The sequence below is a fragment of the Juglans regia genome, chromosome 5 (assembly GCF_001411555.2).
Source record: "Juglans regia cultivar Chandler chromosome 5, Walnut 2.0, whole genome shotgun sequence".
Classification (NCBI taxonomy): Eukaryota; Viridiplantae; Streptophyta; class Magnoliopsida; order Fagales; family Juglandaceae; genus Juglans; species Juglans regia.
This window is the reverse complement of record NC_049905.1, coordinates 10,251,501-10,278,646: the sequence shown is the minus strand read 5'-3', so window position 1 is coordinate 10,278,646 and position 27,146 is coordinate 10,251,501. Positions and strand designations below refer to the sequence as shown.

The 27,146-nt window shown below is 36.0% G+C and overlaps 2 protein-coding genes and 1 long non-coding RNA gene across 4 annotated transcripts; all 3 read right to left on the bottom strand.

Annotated features, from left to right (window-relative positions):
• Positions 1-198: 198 nt before the first annotated feature.
• On the bottom strand, positions 199-6,902 carry LOC108983979 (zinc finger CCCH domain-containing protein 24-like). Its single transcript, XM_018955777.2, has 14 exons — positions 6,216-6,902; positions 5,212-5,304; positions 4,786-5,124; positions 4,612-4,684; positions 4,259-4,391; positions 4,034-4,187; positions 3,848-3,928; positions 3,421-3,543; positions 3,045-3,215; positions 2,815-2,949; positions 2,437-2,532; positions 1,871-2,203; positions 727-770; positions 199-633 (listed from the first exon to the last, which is right to left on the bottom strand). Exons 1-14 carry the CDS (start codon positions 6,795-6,797, stop codon positions 387-389), a joined length of 2,604 nt encoding a protein of 867 aa, XP_018811322.1. The 5' UTR covers positions 6,798-6,902; the 3' UTR covers positions 199-386.
• A 10,746-nt stretch (positions 6,903-17,648) lies between these two features.
• LOC108983978 lies at positions 17,649-19,272 on the bottom strand. 2 transcript variants are annotated; one of them, XR_001994950.2, is made up of 3 exons: positions 19,130-19,272; positions 18,918-19,022; positions 17,649-17,750 (listed from the first exon to the last, which is right to left on the bottom strand). It is a non-coding gene; the product is annotated as an uncharacterized LOC108983978 (long non-coding RNA). The 2 variants fall into 2 exon arrangements; XR_001994953.2 differs by having other exon boundaries at positions 18,963-19,022.
• Positions 19,273-21,555: 2,283 nt separating this feature from the next.
• LOC108983976 (F-box/kelch-repeat protein At5g60570-like) lies at positions 21,556-23,905 on the bottom strand. Its single transcript, XM_018955776.2, has 2 exons — positions 23,733-23,905; positions 21,556-23,485 (listed from the first exon to the last, which is right to left on the bottom strand). Exon 2 carries the CDS (start codon positions 22,998-23,000, stop codon positions 21,864-21,866), a length of 1,137 nt encoding a protein of 378 aa, XP_018811321.1. The 5' UTR covers positions 23,001-23,485; positions 23,733-23,905; the 3' UTR covers positions 21,556-21,863.
• Between the last annotated feature and the right edge of the window lie 3,241 nt (positions 23,906-27,146).

The window sequence follows — 27,146 nt, the reverse complement described above, 5'->3', positions numbered from 1 at the left end:
CCAACGGAAGATATTGTGGAGTCCATATGTTGTGTGTCTCCAAATTGTTGAAAATGTTTGGGACAGAAAATTATTAAAGAACTCATCGGGGCTTGATACTCGGAACATCATTGAAACATGGGCATGCGCATGATCATTAGATGACCACATTTAAATCAACCGATGGCAAAAATCAACAATCAGCAATAAGGGAAGAAATACTAAAAACAAGTTGATGAGTTTAATGTCAAACTGAATTCATGCTATAACAGTTGTACAAAAATGGTAAATGTCAAATGTCTAGCTAATTTTTTGGGTAATCCACAACTCATCAAAGCCTTGAGAAATTTTTTTTGGGATCAGATAAATTTAAAATCAAGTCATCTCCGTAGAGACTTCTTTGATATCTACCTTTCTAGGAGCATCACCATTTCACAGTGCACGGTATGCGGGAAAAGATCAACCGCCATGGCTTTTACTGGTCGGAAAGGCTCTGAAATTGGCATGGACTTGGCCCTGTGCCGTGCTAGACCAGCACTACTCATACCTCTCCATCCCCGGTTGTTTTTATTTCCTTTTTCAATTTTCTGAGGAGATGGTGTGCAAAGCTCAATAGCATTTGCCACCAAACTCTCGGGATTGCAGGAAATGTAACTGCACCAAACAGAGGAAAAAAAAAAATTGAATACCAGTGAAGATGAGGGATGAAACAGAGAGAGAGAGAGAGAGAGTCAGTTGGGAACTTACACAAGCCTGTGCAGACGAGGATGAGTTCTCAGCGCTTTAATCACCTGCATCCCCCAATAAGACAAGAATATCAAAAGCATGGTTTGAAGGCAAAAGATATAGTCTAAAATTCAGAAAATGGCTTCCATCCAAAAATTCAAAGCCAGTAATGAGTTCTTATAACTGCAGCCTCATGGTACCATTTTCATGGCATCAATCACACCGGATGATGACAGGCAGCTTCCAAATCTATTTGCCTATGTTGGTTTTCACCACTTTAGAGCTATAATTATTAGTCATATAAGGAAAAAGGAACACCTCCATCAAGCAAGTGCTGTATTTGAGCATTAGCAAAAACTGGTAGAAAGAGAACTACTCAGGCTAAACATGGTGTTTGACCAAGCTGACTTGGTTTTAAGGGCTTAGATTCCAGATCCCTCAAGACTTCCTTAAACATCACACATGATGGAAACATTTGATTTTTATTTTTTTGGATATCTTTACATGGGCAACATTGGAAGCTTACATCATATCTTTGACCTTGATGTTGGAACCCAACTGCCATATCAACAAAGGCCAAAAATATTAATTTCTGATCTAAGAAACCTTGCGGTCATATTTGGTTGGTATCCGAAGAAGGCATGAGGGGAATAGAAAATTGTATGTAGCCCATAAAAATTGATACCAAGAAGACGTGAGGGGAATAGAAAATTGTATGTAGCCCATAAAAATTGAAGTTTCATGGATAATCAAAATCATGATGATGATGATGATCAAATCATAATCAGGAGGAAACAATGCGGGCAGATGCACTAAATAGACCCATAGAACCCATGTCCAAGTCTCCAAGTCATTCAAACATCCTTTTATAAGAAAATCAAAAGAAAATGCTCATTCAAACTTCGGATACCAAGATGTCTAGTTCTCTTTACAATGGTAGTTTCGTCTGAACTAACTCCAGCCAAAATCCTACATGTTAAAGGTGGTATCTCTGTCAAGTCAAGTTAATAGGTAACAGGGGACTTACAACTCGGGGTTGTCTAAAATTAACCATTTGAAATGAAGGGAGCTCTAATTTCCAAAACATAAATTTCTCAATTTTGAATCAAACTAGGTATTTGTAACAATATACTGGGGTTAAGGATCCAAGAAGCATGTAACTTACAATGGGATGAAGTCCAACACGTGGAGGATCAACAATGGCAACAACATTCTTAAACTGTGGCACAGAAGTATTCCCACATTCAGAAGTGCCATTCCCCTGCTGTTGGATCCCAGTTTCTTGTCCTCCATTTTCTAAACAATCAGAAGCACTTTTATTATTTACATGATCATGGCTTGAGTTCTCTTCAGGCTCTAGTACATTGTCAATTGAGGTATCTTTCTCTACAGGAGTAGCAATTTCTTTGTCACTACTTTCAGAAGTATTTGAAATCTCATCTGACTTCTGAGGCAAATTTAGGTACTCTTTCAATAATGACCCCATTACATCCTCCGCCTGTTGCCTCATTAATGAAAAACACAATAAACAAATTAATCATTACATGCAATGATGTCAAGCCTATCCGATTGCAGAAATAATATTATGAATAATCAAAACTATACTACTTTAATCAACTCCTAATTAATTTTCCAAAACTACTTGGGCAATGAATAAATTCCCTATGATTTTTGTTTCTAGGGTTTGCTGTAAAAACCAAACAAGTTAAAAGGGGCATACTTCAAACTCACCTTTGCACAAACAAATTTACAGTTTTTAATGCCATTGATTTCAGCATTCCTATAAGCGTCTGAAACTGCAGAAGCATTCATTTCAATGCCAATCACCTGGTAGAAAATAAAAGCCAAAACAAATCCAGTCTTTTGAGGAAAGGAAAAGAAGGAATGTAATACGTTTCATATATATGGGTGTAAGTGGACACCAAGGACTACTTCTCTGTATTATCAATCTCATTCAGCAACTGCAACATAAATGCTCTACTTGTATAATTTATTTTTTTCTCCAAAAAGATGGGTGTCATTTGTAACTTAAGGCATTGAAAAATCAACACCCTAATCATACATGTTGGAAGACAAGAAATGATCATGGAATTGGGTTGGTATTATTACCATACCAACACGATGTGCTAAAGTCAGGCCAATTGTACCAGTTCCACAGCATACATCAAACAGCAAGGTATCAGGGCCCAAACCAGCCCAATCCCCAGCAAGCGAGTATAGCTTCTCAGCAGCAAGAGTGTTAACCTGGAGTACAGTAACTACAGTTGGAGAAATATCCAGTACTAAAAGCAAAAACTATTTTCTTGACCATGAAATGAACAACAATCTGAGCTTTAAACCTGGAAAAAAGCTGTGGGAGATATACAGAAATGAAGATCGCCTATAGAGTCATGAATTCTCGCCTCTACAGGATCAGCAGTAGCATCTGGTTCAGGACCAGCGGCTTTAGGAATGGGCAATTGGCGCAATGGAGCATCAGTTGGTGCAACATTTGATATTCCTTGGTGATCCTGCATCATAACCAACCATCCACAGCGTGTTTAGAAATTAAAGTGAGCATAATGAAACAACTCTCTCTCTCTCTCACACACACACACACAAATCATCATGTGCTATAGAAAGGGCATGCTTCGCAAAATCAAATTGACATACCAACGGGGTAATCAAAGTACATTTCTTTTCCAATTATGAAAACTCATGGCAAGAAGCTAGTACCTGAACAACCAAAGCTGTTAAAGGCAAAGATGGAGAATTTTCTGCAGCCCCTTCAGTGAATGCTTCAGCCAGCCTCTTAAATTCACCAGTAATTACAGCATCATCAAATCCCACAGAGCAAACCTACATAACCAAGACAAAAAAATGGCCATAAAAGAAAGTTCTACCCGAACAATTACCATGAATACTGTCTGTAAGCTATGGAATCTGGTTCATTCCCATTTGGAAACAAAAACTTTCATCTGCCACACAAGTGGCCAAATTGCACCAGCACGAGCCTACCTGGTTTCTCCTTCTTCTTTCCCAAAACTCTTGCGGACCTCTCAAACATGAATGGCTAATAGAATTTCGCTCATTGAAAATGGAAAAAGAGGGAAAAAGAGAAGGAAAAACTGAAGCTTTCGAGACAAGTTCGTTCGTGACTAACCTGAACAACGAGTATGACCTCTGAAATGCTGGCATCGGAATTTTCAACATCAACCTTCCCTGGGGCTCTTCCTTCTCGAACCTTAGAACATAATCTTTACATTAATTTCTAGGCATGTTTGAACAGAAGAATGAACATTTCCTCTTGATAACTCAAACGTAGAGCCCCATAAACAGCAATACATACTGTTAATTGACGCCAAAATCCAGTATTATTAAATCTGTTCCAAATTGGTAATCCTGAGTTTTGCAAAAATTCCTGAAATATGGAAGCATATTTGCAAGCAATTCTTGAAACGTTTGGGCAGTCCACAGGTTCTTCAACTGCTGTCACACCCTCCCTACAAAGATTCTTTAGTATATACTTCAGATGCCAATAAGTACTTCAAAAACTGAGCAGATGAAAAAGTACCTAAAGTTACCGAGCATGAATCCCACAGTTGGTTTGCCCTGTAGAGAATATCCAGCTGAAAACTCGCACTTGTTGCGGTATCCATTTACAAGTGGTGATTCAATTATACCCTCTAGTTCACATGGAAGACCGCCTGCAGGATTCAAAAGAAGAGTAGAAGAAAGATTATGGCCAAATGGGCCACTAAAATTTCTTATCCTGCTTTGATAGAAAGAACGGAAAATGTGACAGGGCAGCATGACATATGGAGCAATTAAGGGCACTGTGATTTCATAAGCAGCTCCATCCTCCAACAAACAACCCCAAAAGTAAAAAAAATAAATAAATTAAAAAAATCTATAAAAGGAAAGCACCTATTTCTCTAGATTTTAGAATCCATTCTGGAAGTGATACACCATTCGGGCAAGCTTTACGTGCATTTCTAGTCTGTCAAAAGAAAATTGTAATAGTTCAGTATGCTGAATTTTCAATATATTTGAGACAGAAAATATGATCATGAAAAGCCCAACAGAAAAAGGGTTTCAGACAAGTCTTTTGAGAATCTGCATAAGAGAGTTCCTTTTGTGCTCCAACTGATCAACATAAGACATATGAGCAAGAGGAGTCACAACATCACGGGCACGTCTTGCCCTGGAAACAGAACCATCCACTGTTGAACAGTTTTTATCGTCATTATTGGTATCGCCATCCTCAATCCCATTTGAAGAGATAGGTACCCCTACATTGTCTCCATCCAATGCAGGTTCCCTAGTTTGCTGGTCCCTTATAGGGAGAGCCACTGCTGATCTTATTTTCTTTTCAAATGATCGAGGAATGATATCAGCAACCTTTAGATTTTTGTTGCCAATAGACTTTCCTTTAAGTTCCTGTCGCAATGAGATTTTAATGTGCCAGTCAGTTCTTTATAGCAAGTTCATGCAGAACCTACTTGATATACAAGAAAAAGGAGATACCTCTTGGGCAGTCTTCAATTGTACTGCACTTTCAAAACTCACAAAACCCACAGTCATGCCTTTCTTTTTCTTCACAGATTTGAAAGGAACTCCCTGGACAAAAGAAAAAGAAAATTTTTCTAATTTCCAGTATGGCAGTCGTAAGTCTCTTCTATCACACAGAAAAGATGGCAAGATTCATAGATGACTTTCAATTAACTAAGCAATCCAAGAAAGAGAAACAGAATGGTATAATTAAAGGGTTCTATAACCCTAAACAATCTCAATGTAACAGAAAAATGCTTTCAAACAAAATCATAAGCTATAATACACATACAATATGTTATATGTTAATAAACCATATATCGGACATGCCAACATAGATTTCTTTTTATTGGTATGGTACACATGCAACTTATGGATCCGAACCCATGACCTCCTCCACCATGCTATTCTTGTGTAAGGAGGAAAAGCTATTTCAGCTAGAGCTAATTGGCAACACACCAAACTATCATATCTATGCCAGTTTTGCTTTTACGTTTATATGCATGAAAATTAAAAAATATAATCTATATTGGTAAACAATCACGCTATAGAAGCTGGAGGCTCTTTTACTTTTTCTTCTATATTTTTTTTTCTTTTTCCAATCTTTTTTAGCCCAAGATAAAACTATACATACCTAAACCAAGTTCTGCCAAAAGCACGTCAACTCTTTGACTGAAAGAGTTGACGTGCAAATTCACAAAAGAAATTCGCAGAAGGATACCACAAAGTTCAGGACAAGAGTGCTCAAGTCAAAATACCAAGTCAAGAAAATGCATTTACAATCAACCAAGACTTATTTCACTCAATAGCTCAATTTATCAATAAAATCCGAAACTTCTGATTCACATCCAAGTATACATTCACTAAGCATGCTCAGTTTGTACATTTCCAGCCTTTTTTTCTTAGCAACCATAAAAATTGAACACAATTTAGCATGGAACAAGACCTTAAGTAACAAGCCAATCAAAAAACCCACTTGCCTCTTCACCAAGAAACTTCATCAAATTCTCAGAGTGCCACTTCCTCGGCAAATGCACCAAGCACTTCCTAAGCTCAGAGTCCAAGCAACCGTCATTATCCTTATCGTCATCATCCTTATCGTCATCATCCTCGTCGACAACCGCCTCAGTCATCATTACATCCTCCTCCGGGCGCTCTTGCCTCTCGCTCTCCTCGGACCTCAACGCCTTCTTGGCGCGCTCCGAGGTCGGGTCCCAGGTGTTATCGGGCCGCGGGCGGAGCTCCTCCTCGCCGTGGGCGTACCTGCACGAGTCGCCGTGGCTGCAGGACCCGGAGTTGCGCCTGAAGTAGGAGCAGAGGCTGGTCTTCCACAGTGGGTGAAGGGACGACTGGTCCGAGGGTGGTGGGTCCTCTCGCTTTCGCTTCTCGCCGACGGAAACGGTGTCGTCCGCCGATGCTGATTGGGAATTGGAGTGATCTTGGTCGAGGTCCTGTTGGGGTGGCTGAGAGGGTTCGGGGACTGAGTCTTCGCCGTTCATTGAGGGGTGTTGAGGTTTCAGGGTTTGGGTAGCCGAGGGTTCGTAATTTGGAGATGCCGCCATTGTAGTTACAAAATAACAGAAGGTATGGTTTATAGCGACAGTACATTTGGGTTCTCTCTCATCCGAACCGGATCCGATCCGGTTTGAATCCGCCAAAATGGTGATATGGTCTGGGGACAGCCAGCCTTCTATCTCAACTCAATAGTAGAAAAGAGAGTAACCGGTTTTAAACAACAAAAGATAATCAGAATGAAATCGATAATGAATCAAGTATGTATTCTTGAAGTGAATTTTCGAGGAATTCTCAAACCTTTAACATAATCCTTCAGAGTCTACAAGATGATCAATAATGAATATTTCCCAATACATACGGGATATGTTCTTACAAGAAGCATAAAATGCATCGTTTCTCACTCAGTACAAAACGCAGCCCTCAACACATTAAACACACTACTCCTATCAACTCTCTTAAAATGAAATGCATTGTTTCATTAAACCAAAAGTATTGATTTTACTTCCCTTTAGTTAAGGATGTATTTCATACCTCGAACTGCACGGACAACCTACAACAAATAAGATGGCGGCATTGGGTACCTGGGGTACTCCGATGCTTAAGTTAAAGATAAATGTTCTCAGTATAGGTATATGAATGAATCTCAATGTGTTAACTTCAGGTGTTATTTATAGGAGTATGAAGATGTTGATAACAACTAATTCCAGAGATTATCTTGGATAACTCTCGAATAAATCGATATGATAGATTTCCTGATCCATCAGAGACGTTATCTATTCTTTATGTCATTCACCACGTGGTTAAAGATCCAATCTATGGGCTTGCAGAGATGATCCGACTCCTGAGGTCTCAAACTTGGGACTTCCAACGCATGGGCTTATTTGCCCCAATACCCTAAATATCCCTTCCAGTTATTCCACTAATTTCTTTCATGTTTAAACATAGAAAATTCATCAATTTGTACTTTCACTCTACCCCGCTAGTTTCTATACTAACTAAGGTGTGGGCTTTAGAATTTCATCTTTTTGTTATGTTAAAAATGTGGCCCACGTCATCCGTAATTGTTCCTGCTCTTTAATTTGTTATTTTTCTTTTATTCAAATAACAAACGACGGCGTTGTTACCCTTTCGTCTTCCCAAGAATGCCTCATCATTGCCCCTTTTTCTCATTCTGCTTCTTTGATCTTCTTGCATCATTTCCTCTTCTTGCTTTCTTCTCAAGTTTCAAACACTCACTACCTTACACCATTTTGATCTCATCTCTTCCCATTTCTTCAACAATGGCTCAAAGTGGCTCTTCCCATATTTCAAATCGTGCCTCAACCCAAGCCTTATTAGGGATTTCTCCCCATTCTGTGACCAAATCCTCTTATAACACTTTACCTTTCTTTGAAGGGTTTCAATGGCGCTCCACACTCGTCGCCCAAGACTTGGCAAAGCTAAGGACTTCGTATCGTATCCCCGACACAGTAGTTCTCACTCTTCCGGTGGAGGGCACTATCGATGAGGAAGGCTTATTGGGGAAGGTTGATCTCCCCATTTATGCCTTCCATTCATCCGCCCCATTCATGATGTCCTTGATTTCCTTTGATTGGCCCTTGCCCAACTTCATTCGCACGCTAGGCGCGTACTTTTGTGTTCATAAGTGATGTTTCGTATGGTTCTGGAACTCATGGGAAACATATACCCAGATATGACTGCTCGGGAATTCCTGTCGTTCTATTATGTGAAAAGGCTATCAGGTTACATTTGTAGTTTTCATGTTCATTCGCAACGTTTGGCAGCATTCGAAAGCCACCATTCGAATGCCAAACAATGGCAAAAGAAATTTTTCTTTATTTTTGGTGGTGGTTGGGAATTTCCCGCCCCTAAGATGACCATTCTGGACTTCCCTGTCTGAGCTAATTGGGGCAAGGTCCCTAGTGACAAAAAGATCCCGATAGATCTGATTGACCGAGAACGTTCTTGTGTCAACATATTTATAAATTGGACCAAAGATAATGAGGGTGCCCTATGGACTAAAAAGCTCTTGACTCCCACCAAAATTGATAGATTCCTTGTTATGCCTAACTGTTCCCACGTTAAGGAATGTAAATTAAAGGTTGTGACCCCTCCTTCATAGAAGAGGCATGCTTCCCCGCCCTTTGAGAAAGGGCTTGTCTCCCCCTGCCTTCTGTGAGGCTCCATGTCTCCGTTCCATCCCACGCCCCCAACCTCCGCTTTGGATTGAACGGAGACTTGGAGCATCGGGACATGCAACACAATGTTACATACTCATGTTCATTACAGTTAATATGCAATGCATCCTAATATGTATATAGTAGTATGCAATAATCGCAGCGAAAATAAGGATGATAAAAATAATTGATGCCAAAATGAACTAAACATCCCAATGATTTATAAACCATAAATAGGTACTTCCTCACTTGAGAGGTCCACTTGAGTTGAACATAACGTGGGAGATAGACTCTCCATAAAATAGAATCTACACAGTCAGACTAACTCTCGCATATGTTCTATAGTATTTAGAACCGTTGCTACGAAAATTCAAATCAAGTTTAGCCTCCTTTCCAGGTCGGACTCCTCCTCAGTCATCTAAAGCCAACGATTCCTCCTACTCGTCGTAAACTCACTCCTGGAGTTTACCACTCAGTCCCACAGACGGCGCCACTGTTAAGGACGTGTTTCACACCTCCAACTGCACGGACAACCTGCAACAAATAAGATGGCGGCACTGGGTGCCTGGGAGTACTCCGATGCTTAAGTTAGAGAGAAGTGTTCTCAATATAGGTGTATGAATGAATCTTTAATGTGTTACCTTCAAGTATTATTTATTGAAGTATGAAGATGTTGATAACGACTAAATTCAGAGTTTATCTTGGATAACTCTCGAATAAATCAGTATGATAGCTTTCCTGATCCACCGGATATGTTATCTATTCTTTATGTTATTCACCAAGCCCTACGATGAGTTTCCAAAGTGGTTTGTTCAATGGCTTCGTGAGGAATGCTTTGGTTTCGTGCGTAGTTATGATTCCACCAGTCTCAAGCTCTGTTTTGATGGATATAACATGGGTGTTGCAAAAAAATTGAATTTCAATATCGAGGTGGAGGAGAATTATGAGTTGTATGTAAAGGAATTTTTATTGGGTGCCCAATCAAGGCACAAGATCTTTTATGAGAATTTTGTGATCAAGGCTTTCTACGAAGTCGAGAAAGCACACGGGGGCCAGGTGAAGAAATATTGTTTTTCTTTTTCTTTTTCATTCACATTAGAATTCTGATTGTAAACTTACGTTGTTTTTATGGGGAGTACTTTTGATGGTTTGGGTTGAGACGTTAAATGTTGATTTTTTGTAGATGCATGGCAGTAGTGATCCTTACTTACAACATTGAGTAGAGACGACGGTGTTGCTCCCGCTGATTCGCTCAAATTCAATGGTGGTTGTTGCAGGACTTTTGCATGACACACTTGATGACTCTTTTATGAGCTATAACTATATTTTTGGTATGTTTGGAGTTGGGGTCGCAGATTTGGTCCAAGGGGTAAGAGACTAAATTTTCGTAACTTCCAGCTGGCATTGAATTGAGTAGCAAAACAGAAATGCGCTATTCAATGCTTGAGAAAGACCTATCTTCGCATGTGCAAGAGCAGTTGTGGGGGAAATGAAAGTTAACTCTTTCAAGAACAAAGTCAATGGGGGAAATGTAACCACTTACTAGAGACGATGCCGACAACTAGGGAGCTTTTCTCCTATCTAATGATGGAGTTCATGTGGGTGGTGGAGGAGTGCAGTGCAACCAACCTTCAAGATCTAAGAGAGACTTGGATCGTGGAGGAACAAGGAACGTGAAAATGGGGTGCAAAAATAGGGTACAAAAACAAGCTTAGGGGAGACGAATGGAACATTCAAACCAGATCTGGGAATGGAGAAACAGAACTAGTTCCTTCTTCTTCTTCTTTGTAGCATTTTTATTTCCTTTTTTTAATATAAAACAAGCATTGACTTGGCATTCCGCCACATCAGCGGCGTGCTTAATTTCGTGCGCAAAAACGCCTGTATGAAGCAGAACTATTAGCGCATTGCCACTTTTTTTGTTTGTAAGGCTACAGACTCAAGAACACCCATTCACCCACTTCAAAAGATCTCTCAGTCCTCTTTCTATCTGCATTCATCTTCATTATATGTTGGGCCTTCTGCAAATTCTCCTTTAAGAGAGACAACCATTACTCTTTAGATTTTAACTATTGGTCCACTACAACATTAGCAGTAGTTCCAGGAATGTAAGTTAGTAATTTGGGAGGGGGATATCCATATAAAGCCTCAATGGGGAGACTCCATTGGAAGAATGACTAGTGGCATTATAACACCATTCTACCAAAGGGATTCAGTTGCTCTATTCTCTCAGCATATTGTGTAACGACCCGGCCCAATAATTCTAAAATTGGAATATTGATCATTTTTATTAGACCTAAACCATATTTAATGTGTCATATTGGATGAGTCCATGGGTAATAAATTATTGAGGTTAATTAGGAGTCTTAATTAGACTCAATAATTAGGTTAAATCTCATTTATTATTCATTAAACAAGTTAGACTCCTTTTAGAATTTAAACATGGGCCATGAGAAATTTATTTCAATTTAAAATTATTACTAATTGAAGTCTCCTACGTAGTTCTAGTCACTGTCAATCCTACATTGAATGAATTACTAAATCATGTTTTTAAATTCAAACTCTCTTCTTAAATGATCACATTTGAGTGTTCAGCATGTTTGTGTCACTACATGTATTAACTGAATCCAACTCAAACTCATCAGCACCCTCTCCCAAATTTCTCTATAAATATCTCTCTTCCGTATATTATTTAGAAAAAAATCATAAACCTTTATAAGTGCAGTGGTCGAACCCAAGATACCTAGTCCAACACCGTGATCAATTTTGTGTTAGAAATTTTAAGAAGCAATACTACAAAATAAGTAGTTTGATCATAAATTAGGATTAACATACGTTAGCTAGTTATATATTATTATTATTATTATTAAAGTCAATTCTTTGGAAGCCAATATTTATGTGTCACGCATATCATGATATTTGCAAGTATGTCATTTATCATGTTTCATTCTGTATTTTATAGTTATATATGTATTATGCATCTCACTTTGCATAAGACACGTAAGATTTCATAAGATCAAGTGTAAGATAAGCTGAGAACTGTTAATCAAATAACCATTCAGATTCATGGTACCAATGTGATTTATGGGTAAACGTGCAAGCTACCGTACCTAAGCGTGGTCCACCATAGTATACTAGAATGCTTTTAGCGATTCCCCTTGCAGCCGTGGGATGTGGGGCCGATGCACAACCTTGCACACAAGTTTAAGTGTGTGAGCCAATAAAATAAGTATGATAAGTTAGATAATTCAAAGACAAGTCATGCATGTCATAAGCATATGTATGAATGATAATGATTTTAATTCTCAATATAAAATATTTTATGAAAAATCTTATATTAAGTATGTTTATATTATGATGAGTTTCTTACTGTTTTATGTTTTTGAACTACCCCAGGTCAAAATTTTATGAATGTTGAGCTACAGGACGAGACTTAGTCTAGGGATGCATGATAGTGGCCTAGATCATGTACAGAGATTTCAAATTATGATTTTTATGACACAAATTTTGAGAAATTTTAATAAATGCTTCCGCGCATTCTCATTTATGATTTCAGTATTTTAATACAAAACGATTCTATTTATTATAAGGAATTTTTGTACTTGGTGCTTCCTTTAGAAACAAAATATATATATATATATATATATATATATTTAAGTCAAGTTCAGTAATAGCACTCCGACTTCCCCGAGAATTTCTAAAAGTGACTTTATGATTAATCGTGAGGAGTGGGGTATTACATATTGCAAATATAAGACCTTAAGTAACCCCCCAGACACTTGTTCAACGCCTCAATTTGGCCATCAAATTGAGGATGATAGGCTAAGCTAAATGCCAGTGAAGTTCCATATAGGTGGAAGAGTTCCTTCCAAAAGAAACTAGTGAATAGTTGGGTTCCTGACTGAAACAATTGTCTTGGGCATACCATGGAGCTTAAAAACTCCACGCACAAAAAAACTTGAGCCACCTTGCTTGTTGTATAAGGGTGAGAGATGGGAAAGAAATTAACAAACTTTGTCAACCTGTCCAAAGTTGAGAAGATCACAGTCATTCCACTTTGACAATGGAAAACCCTCAATGAAGTCCATTGAGATGTCCAACCAAGGAGAATTAGGAATAGGCAGGGGCTGAAGTAGCCCTACTGGAAGGAGAGTCTCATACTTATTAGCCTGGCATATGTCACACTCATTCACCATCTTCTTAATGTCCTTGCACATTCCCTCCCAATAGAAATCCATTTTAGCCCTCTGTAGTGTTTTATGGTAGCCCACATGTTCTGCTTGTGGGTTATAATGGATGTACTACAATATCTTACTTTAAATGAGCAATAAGGGTACCACTACTAACTTTCATTTTCTAAGTAGTAACCCTTGTTGCAGTGAGTAATCCTTAAGGCCTTCCCCTCCTTGCTGAGGCTGAGATTCAATGTCATTTATTTTATTGGTCAATACATAACTTTGTTTAGCTCCTCTATCCAGACTAGTGTAGGAAATGATATCAAAGCTAATGTTGTTGCTTCTTCCTCCATCTTCCTGGACAAGGCATTTGCAACCTTGATGTCCCTTCCTCTCTTATATTCTATTATGAAATCATTACCTATTAATTTTGAAATCCTCTTCTGCTCTACTTCAGTGCCTACCTTCTGCTCAAGCAAGTATTTAAGTGTCTGCTGGTCAGTTTTGACCTTGAAAGTCTGGCCCAACAAATAGAGCCTCCACTTGCTCACTACAAATAACATTGTCAACAACCTTCTCATACATAGATAAAAGCAATGCCTTCACATTTAGAGCCTTGATGAAAAAGGCTATGGGTGGGCCTTCCTGCATAAGAACAGCCCCTAATCCCACCACAGATGCATCACATTCAATCATAAACCCCTTAGAGAAATCAGGCAACCTCAATATAGGAGGCTAAGCGATAGCCTACTTCAACTGGAGGAAAGCCTTGGTAGCTTCTTCTGACCACTCAAAGGAATTATTCTTCAATAACATTGTCAATGAGGCTGTTATTGAACCATAATACTTTATTAACTTTCTGTAATAACCTGTGGGGCCCAAGAAGCCTCTCAAGGACTTTAATGTATTAGGAATGATCATTCCAGCATAAAAGAAATATTTGTTAGATCTTCCATCACTCCACTCCCATAAATAATATGGCCCAACTAGTCAACCTCAGTCACCCCAAACTTACATTTGGACCTATTAGCATATAAACTTTGATGTTTTGAGACTGCTAGCACTGATCTCTGGTGTTTTAGATGGTCAACAAACCAAAATTTCATCAAAGGAAACTAAAATAAATTTTCTGAGAAAGGGTTTGAATACCTATTCATCAATCCTTGGAATGTAGCAGATGAATTTTTTAGTCCAAATGGCATCACCAAAAACTCACAGCAATCCTCATGAGTTTTGAAAGTTGTTTTGGATGTCTTCTTCCTTCACTCTAATTTGATGATAGTTTGACCTTAATTCAAGCTTAAGAAACATCTTAGCACCAAAGAGCTCATCAAGTAACTCATCAATGAAAGGTATGGAAAATTTATCTTTGATGGGTTCTTGATCTAAGGTTCAGTAGTCCACACACATTCTCACATCAGCCTTCTTGACTAATAGAACTGGAGAGGAAAATGGAATTTGACTTGGCCTTATAGCCTCATTCTTCAACAAATATTGCATGATCTTCTCAATCTCACATAAAAAATGGTCACAATCTAATGCATCTTGATACCAAACCAAAGCCTCCCCTTCTATTTGATAAGAAGCCATTAAAAGCCTTTGGTTGGAAGGTGTTTGATGGAATTCAAAATATTGAGTAGTCTTAAAAATCCACCCAATGGGATTATTCTCATCGAAATGGGAAAAATCCAGGCGCATCCCTCTTGGTATAAAACCCCTCTCCTCATATCCCACTACTCTGGGTTTCTGAGACTCATCTTGAACATAATTAACTTGTCTACATTCAACTAAAGATCGGATCATATTTGTTAGTTTTTCTAACCTTTCAGTGATACCATGGATGGCCTGCTGGGGATTGTCCAATTGCTTTTGCACAACTTCTTGCTACCTCTGTGACCCTTCTTGATGCAACTTCAGAGCAGCTGAACACGTACCTTCTACCATCAGAGGATTGCTTCTCTAATACCAATTGTCAGGGACAACCTTCTATCTCCAACAACTTAATAGTAGAAAAGAAAGAAACCAACTTTAAAGAACAAAAGATAACACGAATGAAACAAAGAATGAATCAAGAATCAAGTGTGTATTCTTGAAGAGAATTTTCGAGGAATTCTCAAGCCTCCAACATAATCCTTCACAATCCAGAAAATTATCAACATTGATCATTTTCCGCCGCTTATATACATACGGGATCTGCTCTTACGAGAAGCATAAAACACACCATTTCTCACTCAAGTGCAAAACGCAACCCTTAACACATTAAACGCACTACTCCTATCAACTCTCTAAACATGAAACACATCGTTTCATTCAACCAAAATGCACTGTTTCTTCCCTTCCCTTCTATCTTTCCTTCCAACCGTTAATACCATTATTCCTTCCTGTGGCATATGGTGTACTTGAAAGATTTGGAGGAACTCAAAATTCAATATTTCTTCTTTCTCCAATTATTTTTTGAGGGTAGTATTTACATATTAGGAGAAAAAAAATTGAATTTAATCCAAACAAAATTGAAAACAAAACTCTTTGAGGATATAGAGAATTTTCATGCAAATTAAATTAGTTTAAAGGTACGTATTGGAGACCTCTCTAATGTACACAACATCTGTGTTATGATCTTAAGAATTAAAAGTTCATCTATTTTCCTTTATTAGAAGAAGCATAAGCTGAATTAGTTGCAGACTATAATGTAGAATATGCGCGAGATTATCTTATATTGATTATTTTTTACTTTTGTAGTTCAAGAAATCAAAGTATGAAATGAAGTATAAGAAACTTTTCATGAAATGAATATCTTATATTTCAAATTAGTTCATTTACATGAAACCCCTCTATTTATATATTCGATAAAGATATACCTACAACTCTTTTACAACTATTTTAAAACTTATTTTAAATCAAAAAATATATTGTGACACATCATTAAAAAATAATTTCAATTTTACATAGCTACCCTTCATTTTAAGTAGACTAGTAAAATAGTTGTAAATTAATTGTAAATTTATAATTTTCCTTGTAATATTTATAGAATAATGATAGGTGTACTACTTCCTACCACTCATTTACTATTCTTTTTTTTTTTTAATTTTTTTTTTACTTAATGGTTATGGAAGTGATTGTTATTAATGTTTTATATATATATTTTTTAATTCTTTCTTAATAATTAAGGATGTTAAAAAAATTATTAAAAGAAAATAAATAAAAAATAAAAATTTCAAATACACTATAGAGTAGTAAAATGGTGATATGAGAGTAATAAGCCTATCATTATCCATATTTATATACACAGAAAAGCAAAGTATAGTGCAGCTAAGGTTTCATCAAATATCTCATTTTGCCCAATCCTAGGTCTAATTACTTCTCCTTTGGTCCTAATTTCATTAATCCCTCTCTTTCTTAAGCCCTGTCTGCCTTTACTCTCAGTGTCGTTGCCTCTCTCTTCCTAAACTCTCTTTTGCTTTCTCTCATTTTCATTTTAAAACTCAGGTGATTGATTTTGATTTCTCAGTCTGCTTTCCTTTCCCTATCAGCTTCCTTTACCCTCCGCTACCTCTTGTCGTTGTCGTTCAATTCTTCTTGTAAATAATTGCTAATGCATCAACTGCATACCATTTCATTTTGATCGATCATTACACCTTCAGATGGGGTTTTTAGCACTTTCCTTACTTTATATTTTTGTGTTTGTTATTGCTACCCTTGTCTAGTAACTTTCATGATCATGATCACATAATTGGGAGAGCTTGTATGGCTGATTAAGGTCCTATTTAAATATAGAAACAGTTTCATCTCATCTCATCATTGTTATTTTCTCAAATTTTCACATAAAATATAATAAATAATTCAACTTTTTCAAATTCTAAAATAATAATAATAATAATAATAAATAATTTTTTAATAATATTTTATTTAACTTTCAATTTTCATCTAAAATCATTTCATCTCATCTCACTATCCAAACGGAGCCTAAGGGATTAAATACACTTTTCACCCTTCTACATTTTAAACATTTTAAGCTCTAAACTATCAAAATTGACCTTCACTAACTACCATAAACAATTTTTTCTTTGGTCATTTGAGGGTCAGATTTGAATAAGAGTGGATTTGCTTGTTCTAGATAATCTAAAGCCTTAAGGGATCTAAGAGCATTGGCAATGGCCTAGTCTAAAATTTGACTAGAATCTTAACTTTTAGCTATAGTATTAACTTTTGACTAGCTGAGTCCATATTGGACTATCTATCTTAAAGTGAAAATAATAATATAATAAAAAATAATATTTTTAATAATATTTTATAATTTTTTTTTATATATTTTACAAATACACTTCATATATTAATTAATAATTTATATTTTACTTAAAATTATTGTTTCCTCAACCTATTTCTTATGCAATGTGCTTAAAATTGCAAGTGTAATAAAAAGGAAATCAAAAGACAAAAGGAATTGAGACAAAACTCTATTCTCATTCATGAAAAGGAATCAAAACTGAGTCCACAGTCCACAAATAAATACCAACACATTCCTTTTAGGCACCAACACAGTCCACAGTCCACAGTCCAACCAATAACCTGGCTGCCTTCGCTTCAGTTCCTGATCATCCTCTGAGTAACTCAGTTCCAACTCTCTCTAGCCAATCTTACTTAGTCACAACTGAGAATTAAGCAAGACAACTGAGACAAAAAACTGGAAAAAATAAGCACCACAACTTAAATATTTTCATATACAGAATACTGTTATTATATTTGCTTTCAGATAAAAATAGTTTGTCAATGTAATCCTCTCCGTCCTGCATATCATTTGCCAAGTAATGATGCTTTAATGATTAATGGACAAGCAATGAAAAGGGCTCTATTAAACGGCAATCAATTAAAGAATTAGATTGAGGCAGATACAATAGCATTATTCTGCCACAAAAACCATATATTGCAATCAGTTTCTGTACACAAGCTTCTTCGATCATCAAGAGGGAGAGCATGAACAAATAATGAAACATAAAATGACTTTGAAGTGCTGGCTCCTGTGGCAGATCACCCTGAGGGGCATTCTAGCTAAAACTTTTTGGCTATTGCAATTTCTAAATGGTCGTATTGTGGCAATGCAACATCATTCTTTCCTTCTCACTAATTCAACCCCACCATTTTTAACATTTATCTCTTCTTTCTTTCCAAAAACATGTCCACTAAACCACTAGAAACCTGACAAATTATGCAATAAAAATAGGATGACTATGCCCTTCAAGATTGCGGTTCGCAATTGAACATAAAGTAAGACAACTGAGACAAAAGACTGGAAATTACTCTTTCTCTCTTCTTTTGTTTAGGCATGAAATGCATGCAGTCAAGGATGAGTCACTACACTTCGCAATTAAGATGTAAAATATGCCCATGTAGAGTTACGTTTGCTCATATGTGTTCTGCCTTGGAATAAAACTACACAGATTCAAGCACACAATAAAACTGCATAAATTGCTTTTTGATTTGTATAAATGAACATATTAATTAAGGATCAATAAATAATATATGACTCTAACGGTTTCATAGACAAGTCAATCTCTAGCCAATTGAACCCAGTGAGGTAATTGGGTGACAATAACCAAAATATCCAAATCAGAAATCAAAATACCTAAATCTCAAATCAGATTCCAGCACAAAAATACCTAAATCACAAATCAAAATACCGAAATCTCAAAGCAAAATACCCAAATCACAAACCAAAATACCCAATCTCAAATCAGATTCAACACTACGCATGACCATAGACAAATACCCAAATCACTAACCAAAATACCGAAATCTTAAATCAGTTACACGGAAATACCCCAATCGAGATTTTCAAGTTCAGTTTGTAGAGGAAATGTGCAACCTTTTGGACGAGGATTCACGGGCAAGGCAACCTTGTGATAGAGTTCGGGACGCACAAATCCTAAACACAGATTCAATCACTTGATGAAATGGGAGAAAATAGAAAGAGAAGAGGGAGAGGAAATCTAAGCAAAGAAGAGGGAGAGAGAAGCAAGGAAGAGAAATTACCTTTTGGGCTGGAAGATGACGGCTACACGACAGAGAGAAGGCGTCTTGCGATTGAAGAAGACGCAGGAATCTCTTTGGTGCTCGCGGTTGAAGAAGATGAAGGTTACGGAGTGGGGGTTTCGGGATGAAGAAATTAAAACAAGAGAAATAGACGAAGAAAGAGAAAATAACGTGAGAAAGTAGATGAAATAATTTTAATATTAGTTTAGACCATGAACAGTAACTCGTTATGTTTAGAGAGGAGTAGAATTTTACTGTAGTTGAAGTCTTTTAACTTTGGACTTTTAGCTAGTCTAATATATATGTTTATTTTTACATATAGCTAAATTATAGATTTGCATTGACATTTAACTAGGTCATTGCCAATGCTCTAATGGGTTGGTTTTAATGGTATGTAAAGTGATTGCTTTATGGGTGAAAATTACATTGGGAAAAGTGTACAATACTAACAATGTCTCTTATATTATTTGAAGAATCATAAGTGTTATCGTCACAAAAAGTTGTCATAAAATAAATATATACTTTACAATAAAAATAGTTTTATAATAACGATATATTTAAAATTATTTTTACAATTTTTTCTTATAATTATATTTTAAAATAAAATTATTTATGTAAAATGATGTTACTTTTATAAATTATTTTATAAAAATATCATTCGTTTAAAATATAATTATATAACATATTGTAAAAGGAGTTGTTTGTTATTCATTTTTCCTCTCGGAAAACAGTGGATAACAAAAAAAGATTTTGGTGGAATTATTTCGAATATAAATACATCGGGTTCAGAACCCCGGCGAAATTGAGTGGACTCCAGCGATTGGATTGGTTCCTTACCCATCTGTACATCAGATCCATTTATGATTTATGTTGGGCTATGCAACATAAATCTGCAACTACGAGCTTCATTAATTTTTCCAGAAATTTAGCCTGTTATAGAAAATAACTTAAATAAAATATAAAATAATATAAGAGATCCGATAAGAAACCAAGTGAAAATAGGACAAGCCCTGGAGGAACAGTAGAAAGAAAGAAGGTATTTTTTCTCTAAAATTTATTATGCATCAGTCACTATTTACCACCCTACCGTTTATAAAAAACATCTACACACTCTATGAACACCTTTATATCCCATGAAAAACACCTCCATGCCTTATAAAAAAATTATAGGTGTGGGATGGTGAACAGTGACCGATGAGAATTTTTTTTTTTTGGATTAGACACACAAAACCCCAAAAAAAAAAAATACTAAGACATGTTCAAACCATACACCCTCAACCAATGTTTTGAATATCGTACCGCACGTTGTACCGGTCAAGGCACTGGAACGAAATATTTCAATACCGATATCATTTCGAGATAGCATTTCGGGATAACGTTTCGGGATAATCAATATATAAATAAATTAAATATATAAATATATATATATAAATTATATTCTAAAATAATAGTCTATATATAAATAAATTATATATAAATACATATATATATATAAATTATAAATAGTCTAGTCTGAATTAGGAGTTAAAAAATAAGTTTATAGTTTGAAAAAATGAAAAAAAAAACCCAAGCCGAAATATCGGCCGGTACCGGCCGAAAGTGCTTTGCCTCAACCATAATGATTATAGAATAATCATTCATGAACAGAATTCTGAGGGCCTCAACCATAATGTGGCTGTTGCATCATACTATCTGGAGAATAAGATTGATCAAGTGAATTTTACCAAATGGCTAGATCTGATATGTAGAATTATCCAACCCACTTAAATAGTAAAGTCAAATGGAAAAAAATGATAAGCATGGAAAGAAGCAACTCATGTAAATCATATCCTACAACTTCATTGGAAAATCATCCTGCATGTCCACAATTGCAGTATGCATCAAACTAGAAAAAAACCTCAACTGCGCTAAAATCTCACAGCAACTATACCCCTATAAGCTGGTGTTCATAAATTTCAACATTTCAGCCAAAGTGAATTTCCACTTTGCTATTGTCACATACTTTTTAGTTCACTCCATATGTGCCCGAGTCCTCAACCCTGTAAAAGTTCACCAGATGTAATGAATTCTTGAATTATAGCATTAAGTATAAAGCTCTTTCTTAAGTGCTTTGCCTCAGAATTCTGTTCATGAATGATTATTCTATATTTATACACGCTGACAACAAGACAATGAAGCTAAAGCTAACTGCTGACAACTACACCAGAATACACTCATTATATTTCTTTTTGGTGCAGAAATCTTATTTCTAAAGAGATTCAATTCGGAATTATAAGTCCAAGGTCCAATATTGAAATAATTTCAGAGATTTGCCTTGACTTTGTCCTTGTCAACAAACAATTCGAAATGCCTCAACTTTGCAGTAAAATTGGGAAAGAACGTGAAGCATTACAGAATCAAGCACTATAACATTGAACATCAGATAATTCTGTCAAAAGGGTTTTCAATTTATTGGTATAAATAAGTGGGCTGTGGATGAACTTTGAAAATTAAAACAGGGAACAAAGCATTACAAAGTGACTCTATTTAGTGCCTCTCAAAAGCAAATAAAAGGCAGAAACATGAAAGCAGACATTCAAATACAGGCATGTTAAGAAATGAAAACCAAATTTTTTAGCTAGACAAAGCTATCTCAATGAAGATTAATTCTAGTCAATAAGATAAATGCCTAGAGAAGCACCCTGTACGGCCAAGTTGAATCACACATCTTCCTTTCAGTCGAGCATATAAATCCTCAACAACCCACAACAGCACAGTTGTACACAAACACACCAACATTCTCCTTCACACCAAGAACCTTCCAGTCCAAGGTTCCATTATTGACCCCAGACTTTGGACACCAAGAGTTCAGTACAATCCCTTCGCCTTCTGGGCCTCTTTGGCCACCCACAACCAGCAGTTCCTCTCCACAAGCCTTGAAAGCCAGGCCCCAGCCATTTGCCAAATCAGCCCTCACTGGAAGCCTTCCCAACACATCCCAGGTGTTCTTCACTTTGTCATACTTCTTCACCATGTTGGTCAAATGCTCAATTGCATATAACTGGTTATTAACAACTGCCACAAGAGGAGGAGCCTGGGTGGCCGTATTGGCAAATGGATACATATCCTCTATTTTCCTCCATTTCTTCGTCTGAAGATCATACTCCTCTCCACAGGTCAATGGTACCGAGGGATTTAACATCCCACCAATCACATAGAATTTTTCATCCATAAAAAAACCCGAGCACAATCTACGTGGCGTGTGCATGCTGGGTAACATTTCCCAAGTACCTGATGAAGAGTCATACAATTCAGCAGATTGCAAAACATTCCCACATTTATCACTCCCTCCTGCAACAATAGCAATCGAACCAAGGTTACTTGAACTGGACAAACACCGAGGGCGGTGACCAAGGCTACTTGACCCAAACAAACACCGAGGACGGTTCATACCTTGACACTTGTCCCAACTCCGATGAATCAAACTATACTTCCAAATGGCAAAATCCAACAACTCCCGACCAAAAACCAACAATTCACTGCCCACAGCCAAGGACTCCTTATCAGCATGATTAAAACACTCATCACAAGGCATTCTTGGCAACGTCATCCATTTCTTTCTAATGGGGTCAAATGCTTCCCACCCCCTTGGATGATCACAAACTAAATACACCCAATGCTCCACAATCTCCAATTGTTTTCTCAACCCATATAAACACCCACTTTTAATTAAACCATTAAAACTTGTATTAACACAAGATAAAGAAGCGTAGTCTGATCTACTCACCCAAGCAAGGCAATCCAAAGTGAGGTCGTTGATAAGACCCGGGAGAAGCGAATCACTTGGTCCATATCGAGGCCGACCATCATTCACTCCTCCCTCTGGATTCATTTTCGAAATAGTAGTCACCTCCCCCCCTCTACCTCCACAGAAATAATCCTAGAAAGCTTTGTTTGATATTTTAAAAACAAATCTCTACCATACCCCAACAAAACCAAGCAAATTTCTCATACAACATTCATTCTTGACAAAGGGTTCCAAAACTTCTTCTATACCGCAAATCCTATATCTTGTCCCACTACCCGGAAAACAAATACCGAGCTTTGCACGCAATTGGTCTCCATGTGTTTATTCTTTCCATCAGTTTAACACGAAAACATATACCCAGAAAAAGCAAAAGTGCATCGATGCAACTAAGAAGATGGCAAAATATTTTCACATTTGCCGAAACTGATGCAATCTCAGCTCAAACGAATCGAGTATGGAAACACGCATGCATCCTTCGTATAAGATTGAGACTTCTAGTGATACCACCGAGTTATATTGATTTTCCAGAAAATTTATCGGCTGATTTCCAGCAATCCAAACAGAATTACCTGAATTTCAAGAAAAATAAGAAGTTAAAAAAAGAATTGAAAAAATAACATTCGACTGAACAGTGAAATGAACAAAATATCTCTTCGTTACTATTGGACAGGTTCGCTCGAATCCGGATTGAACGATAAAATCGTTGTTTGGATCCAAATAGGATGATTTTTCGGATCTCGCTCTATTTGGAGAAAAAAGAAATGAATCGCAGGTTCAGTAGCGATAAAATGAACGTTAAAAAAAGGATGTCCATACCGGAAAGTGTGGCATCCGTTTCGGATCTCAGGACTCGGTTCTCTGTATAATGCGCCGGAAACCATTACCGCCAAACACATCGCCGGAGCCCGGCGAGTGAGAGAGAAAGGAGAGAGAGGGGTCTGAGATAACTTGGAATACAGAAAGAGAGAGAGAGAGAGAGAGAGAGAACTGGGTTTGTCGAAAAGTGGGGTGGGTTATATAAAACTCAAAAATATTGGGGTGGTTTGCTGTAATGACCCTACTTTTGTACATATTATGTTTTTGTACCTCACTTGAGCCAATTTATTACAGTTAATCCCTCGTTATTTCTTATCTAATTTACCTTCCCCACCTATTCTTGTGATTATATATGGAAAATAATTTTTCAAATAAAATAACAATATTATAAATTTTTTCTCAATTATAGTAACTTTTATATCTTTTGAAACATCTTTAAAATTCTTCTTAATCAATTGTTAGTTCGTTAGTCCTAATTTTTCATAATCCACTTCTTCGTGCATATAAATCTATGCGTCGCCACACCTTTGCTACTCCAATAGCCACACGACCATTCACGCTTTTCTTAATTACTTACTTGCTTATTTCAATCACTCTCATCCCGTTCTCATTTAGGAATCGTGGATAACACTTCAAAACTCTTCAAAACTTAATTCTTCTTATATGTTTTTATCCCAAAATGCAACTAGTTTTTTATTTTTAAATGAAAAAGTTTCATATTCTCATGATCAAAGAAAATTTAGGATCAATGCATGGTGCTCCTCCTTTGCTTTGGTTTACCTTTGTAGTACACAAAATAAGGTTTTTTTTTTAATATTTATAGCATTTTGATTCAACGTATCAATCACCTTAACAATGGTCGTTTTGTTTGCACCTGATTAATTGAAAAAATTTGGGATCATTAACTTGGCTCTACTTTTTCTTAGTGCATTTTTATGGGATTATAATAGGAACTTTGTCAACCTTTCTTACCCTTCCCTTATAATAAGAATTTTCCTATAAAAAAATTGTGTTTGAAATGTCTTTAGCCTTTTATAATTATGTAAAATATAGCTTGATCTTCATTAACTTTTTTTCTTTTCTTGCTTGCAAATTAGTTAAACGAAGCATGGAACAACTTGACTTTTAATATAGAAATTAGAGTAGTGCTAGATACGGTCTTAAGTTATGCAAGCCTAACGTACTTGTATTGAAAAAAAGTATAATTTACTATTAAAAAATAATTTTTTCATGTGAATTTCAGATTTAACCATTTTTTTTTTCAAAAGGGTGTGCAGGGTTTACATCATCTAGGACTGCAAATATCATTTGATTATAAATTAATGGTTTGTGGCTTTTTTTTCATATCTATTTATTCATAATATGAATGTTATTGATTGAAATGTATCGATGGCTTTAATTTATATTCACGTAAGCATAAATTTATACATAATCATGAGTTTCAACTTTCATTTGTAGTTTAAAGAATGTGCATTTATTTTGAAAAAATTTAAAATTCAAGTAAAAAAATATTTTTTTAACAATAAATTTTATATTTTTCAAAAGAAGTATTAAGATATGAACAATAATAAATACAATTTTTAAAAAAGCGAGCCCACAAAAAATAAATTAATTATTTTTAAAATTTTTTGACAATGGGATCCAATTTTTTAAGACTCCACAAAATTTGTATATCAAGTAGGAAGCTTGTACAAAAAATCATTACTCTCAAAGTACAACCGTACAAGATCACTACTAAATGCACAAGTTATGGCACAAAACACTAATAACTTGAAAAAGTACCACAAAACATATTTGAAAAATGATAAAGTTACTATTAAATAATAATTTGTATATAACTATATAATAAAATGATATTATTTTAAATTTGATTTTAATTTTAATTTTTTATTTGGTATGTTTAGATATAATAAAAAAATGTTATTATATTTAAAGTTGTTTATAAATTATGAATGAATTGTTAGCCTATCACTATCCAACATATTTAATGCTTTATATTGAAAAAACGACATAAGAATATAAGGAAAAAATGTTAGGTCAATTAAGTTGGTAATGTATTTGTAGCCGTCATGACGAGTTTAAAGAAAGAAAAATGTTTTAGTCGTGAATGGGCCTCCGACATTAATGTATAAGCGTAGACAAAATTAGACTTTCTTTTTTGTGGGTCAAAGCAATACATGAAAAATTATATTAAAATGTAAACTTAAATTAATATGCTGAAAATATCCATTCATTTTAACAAATATAAATAAAACAAATGGCACGAATTAATTATTTATTAATATATTGTGGTTCTTAATCAAACAAATGGCAAAATTATACTAAGGTCCCGTTTAGATCATAGTGAGATGAGATGAGATACTTTTAGATGAAAGTTAAATAAAATATTGTTAGAATATTATTTTTAATATTATTAATGTTTTGGGATTTGAAAAAGTTGAATTGTTTATTATATTTTGTGTGAAAATTTAAAAAAATTGTAATGATAAAACGAGATAAAACCGTTTCTGTATCCAAACAGAAACTTAGGGCTCGTTTGTTTTCAGAGATGAGATGAGATGAGATGAGATGAGATGAGATGAGTTGAGATTAAAGTTAAAAAGTTGAATAAAATATTGTTAGAATATATTTTTTAATATTATTGTTGTTTTGGGATTTGAAAAAGTTAAATTTTTTATTTTATTTTGTGTGGGGATTTGGGAAAGTTGTAATGATGAGGTGAGATGAGATGAGATGTTTTTGAAAAACAAACAAGGCCTTAATCACCTATCACAATGGAACCTAATGTTCGTTTTTATCCAAAAAAAAAAATCTATGATTGTATGAGTATTGAATTTCAGTATTTAACCAAAATCTTAACAATAATAAAAAAAAAAAGAGAAAATAAATAAATTTCTTTATATTTTTATTGGTTCCATGATTTATACTTATCAAAATAGGGATTTTTTTTAGAGTTAATCTTAACACCATCGAATTTATTTTTCCTCCATCAACAGCCCTCCAATGTGTAACTTCCACGTAGACAACTCACAAACACTACCATGTGCCCCCACCCCACGGTATTACACACGATTTCCCTCTCTCCATTATATTTCCCACCGACTCAGCCCAAAATCGGTTCCATTCTCTCCCACGAAACCTTCTTCACCACCACGACCGCCCTCACTACCACGACAACGCAGCCTCTCTTCGTCGTCGCACGAGGAACTCGAGCCCCCTTCTCTCCGTCGTTGCACAAGGAACGCAACCTCTCTCCGTCATTCCACGAGGAACACCCCCTATCTCCATTCTCTCCAACGGAACCTAGACGACGACCCTCTCCATTTTAGGGTTTTTTCGTGTACAACCATTGGTCATGTTCTTCAAGTTTTAACGGCCATTGACTTTGGCTCATTTTTTTTTCTAGCCCGTGAC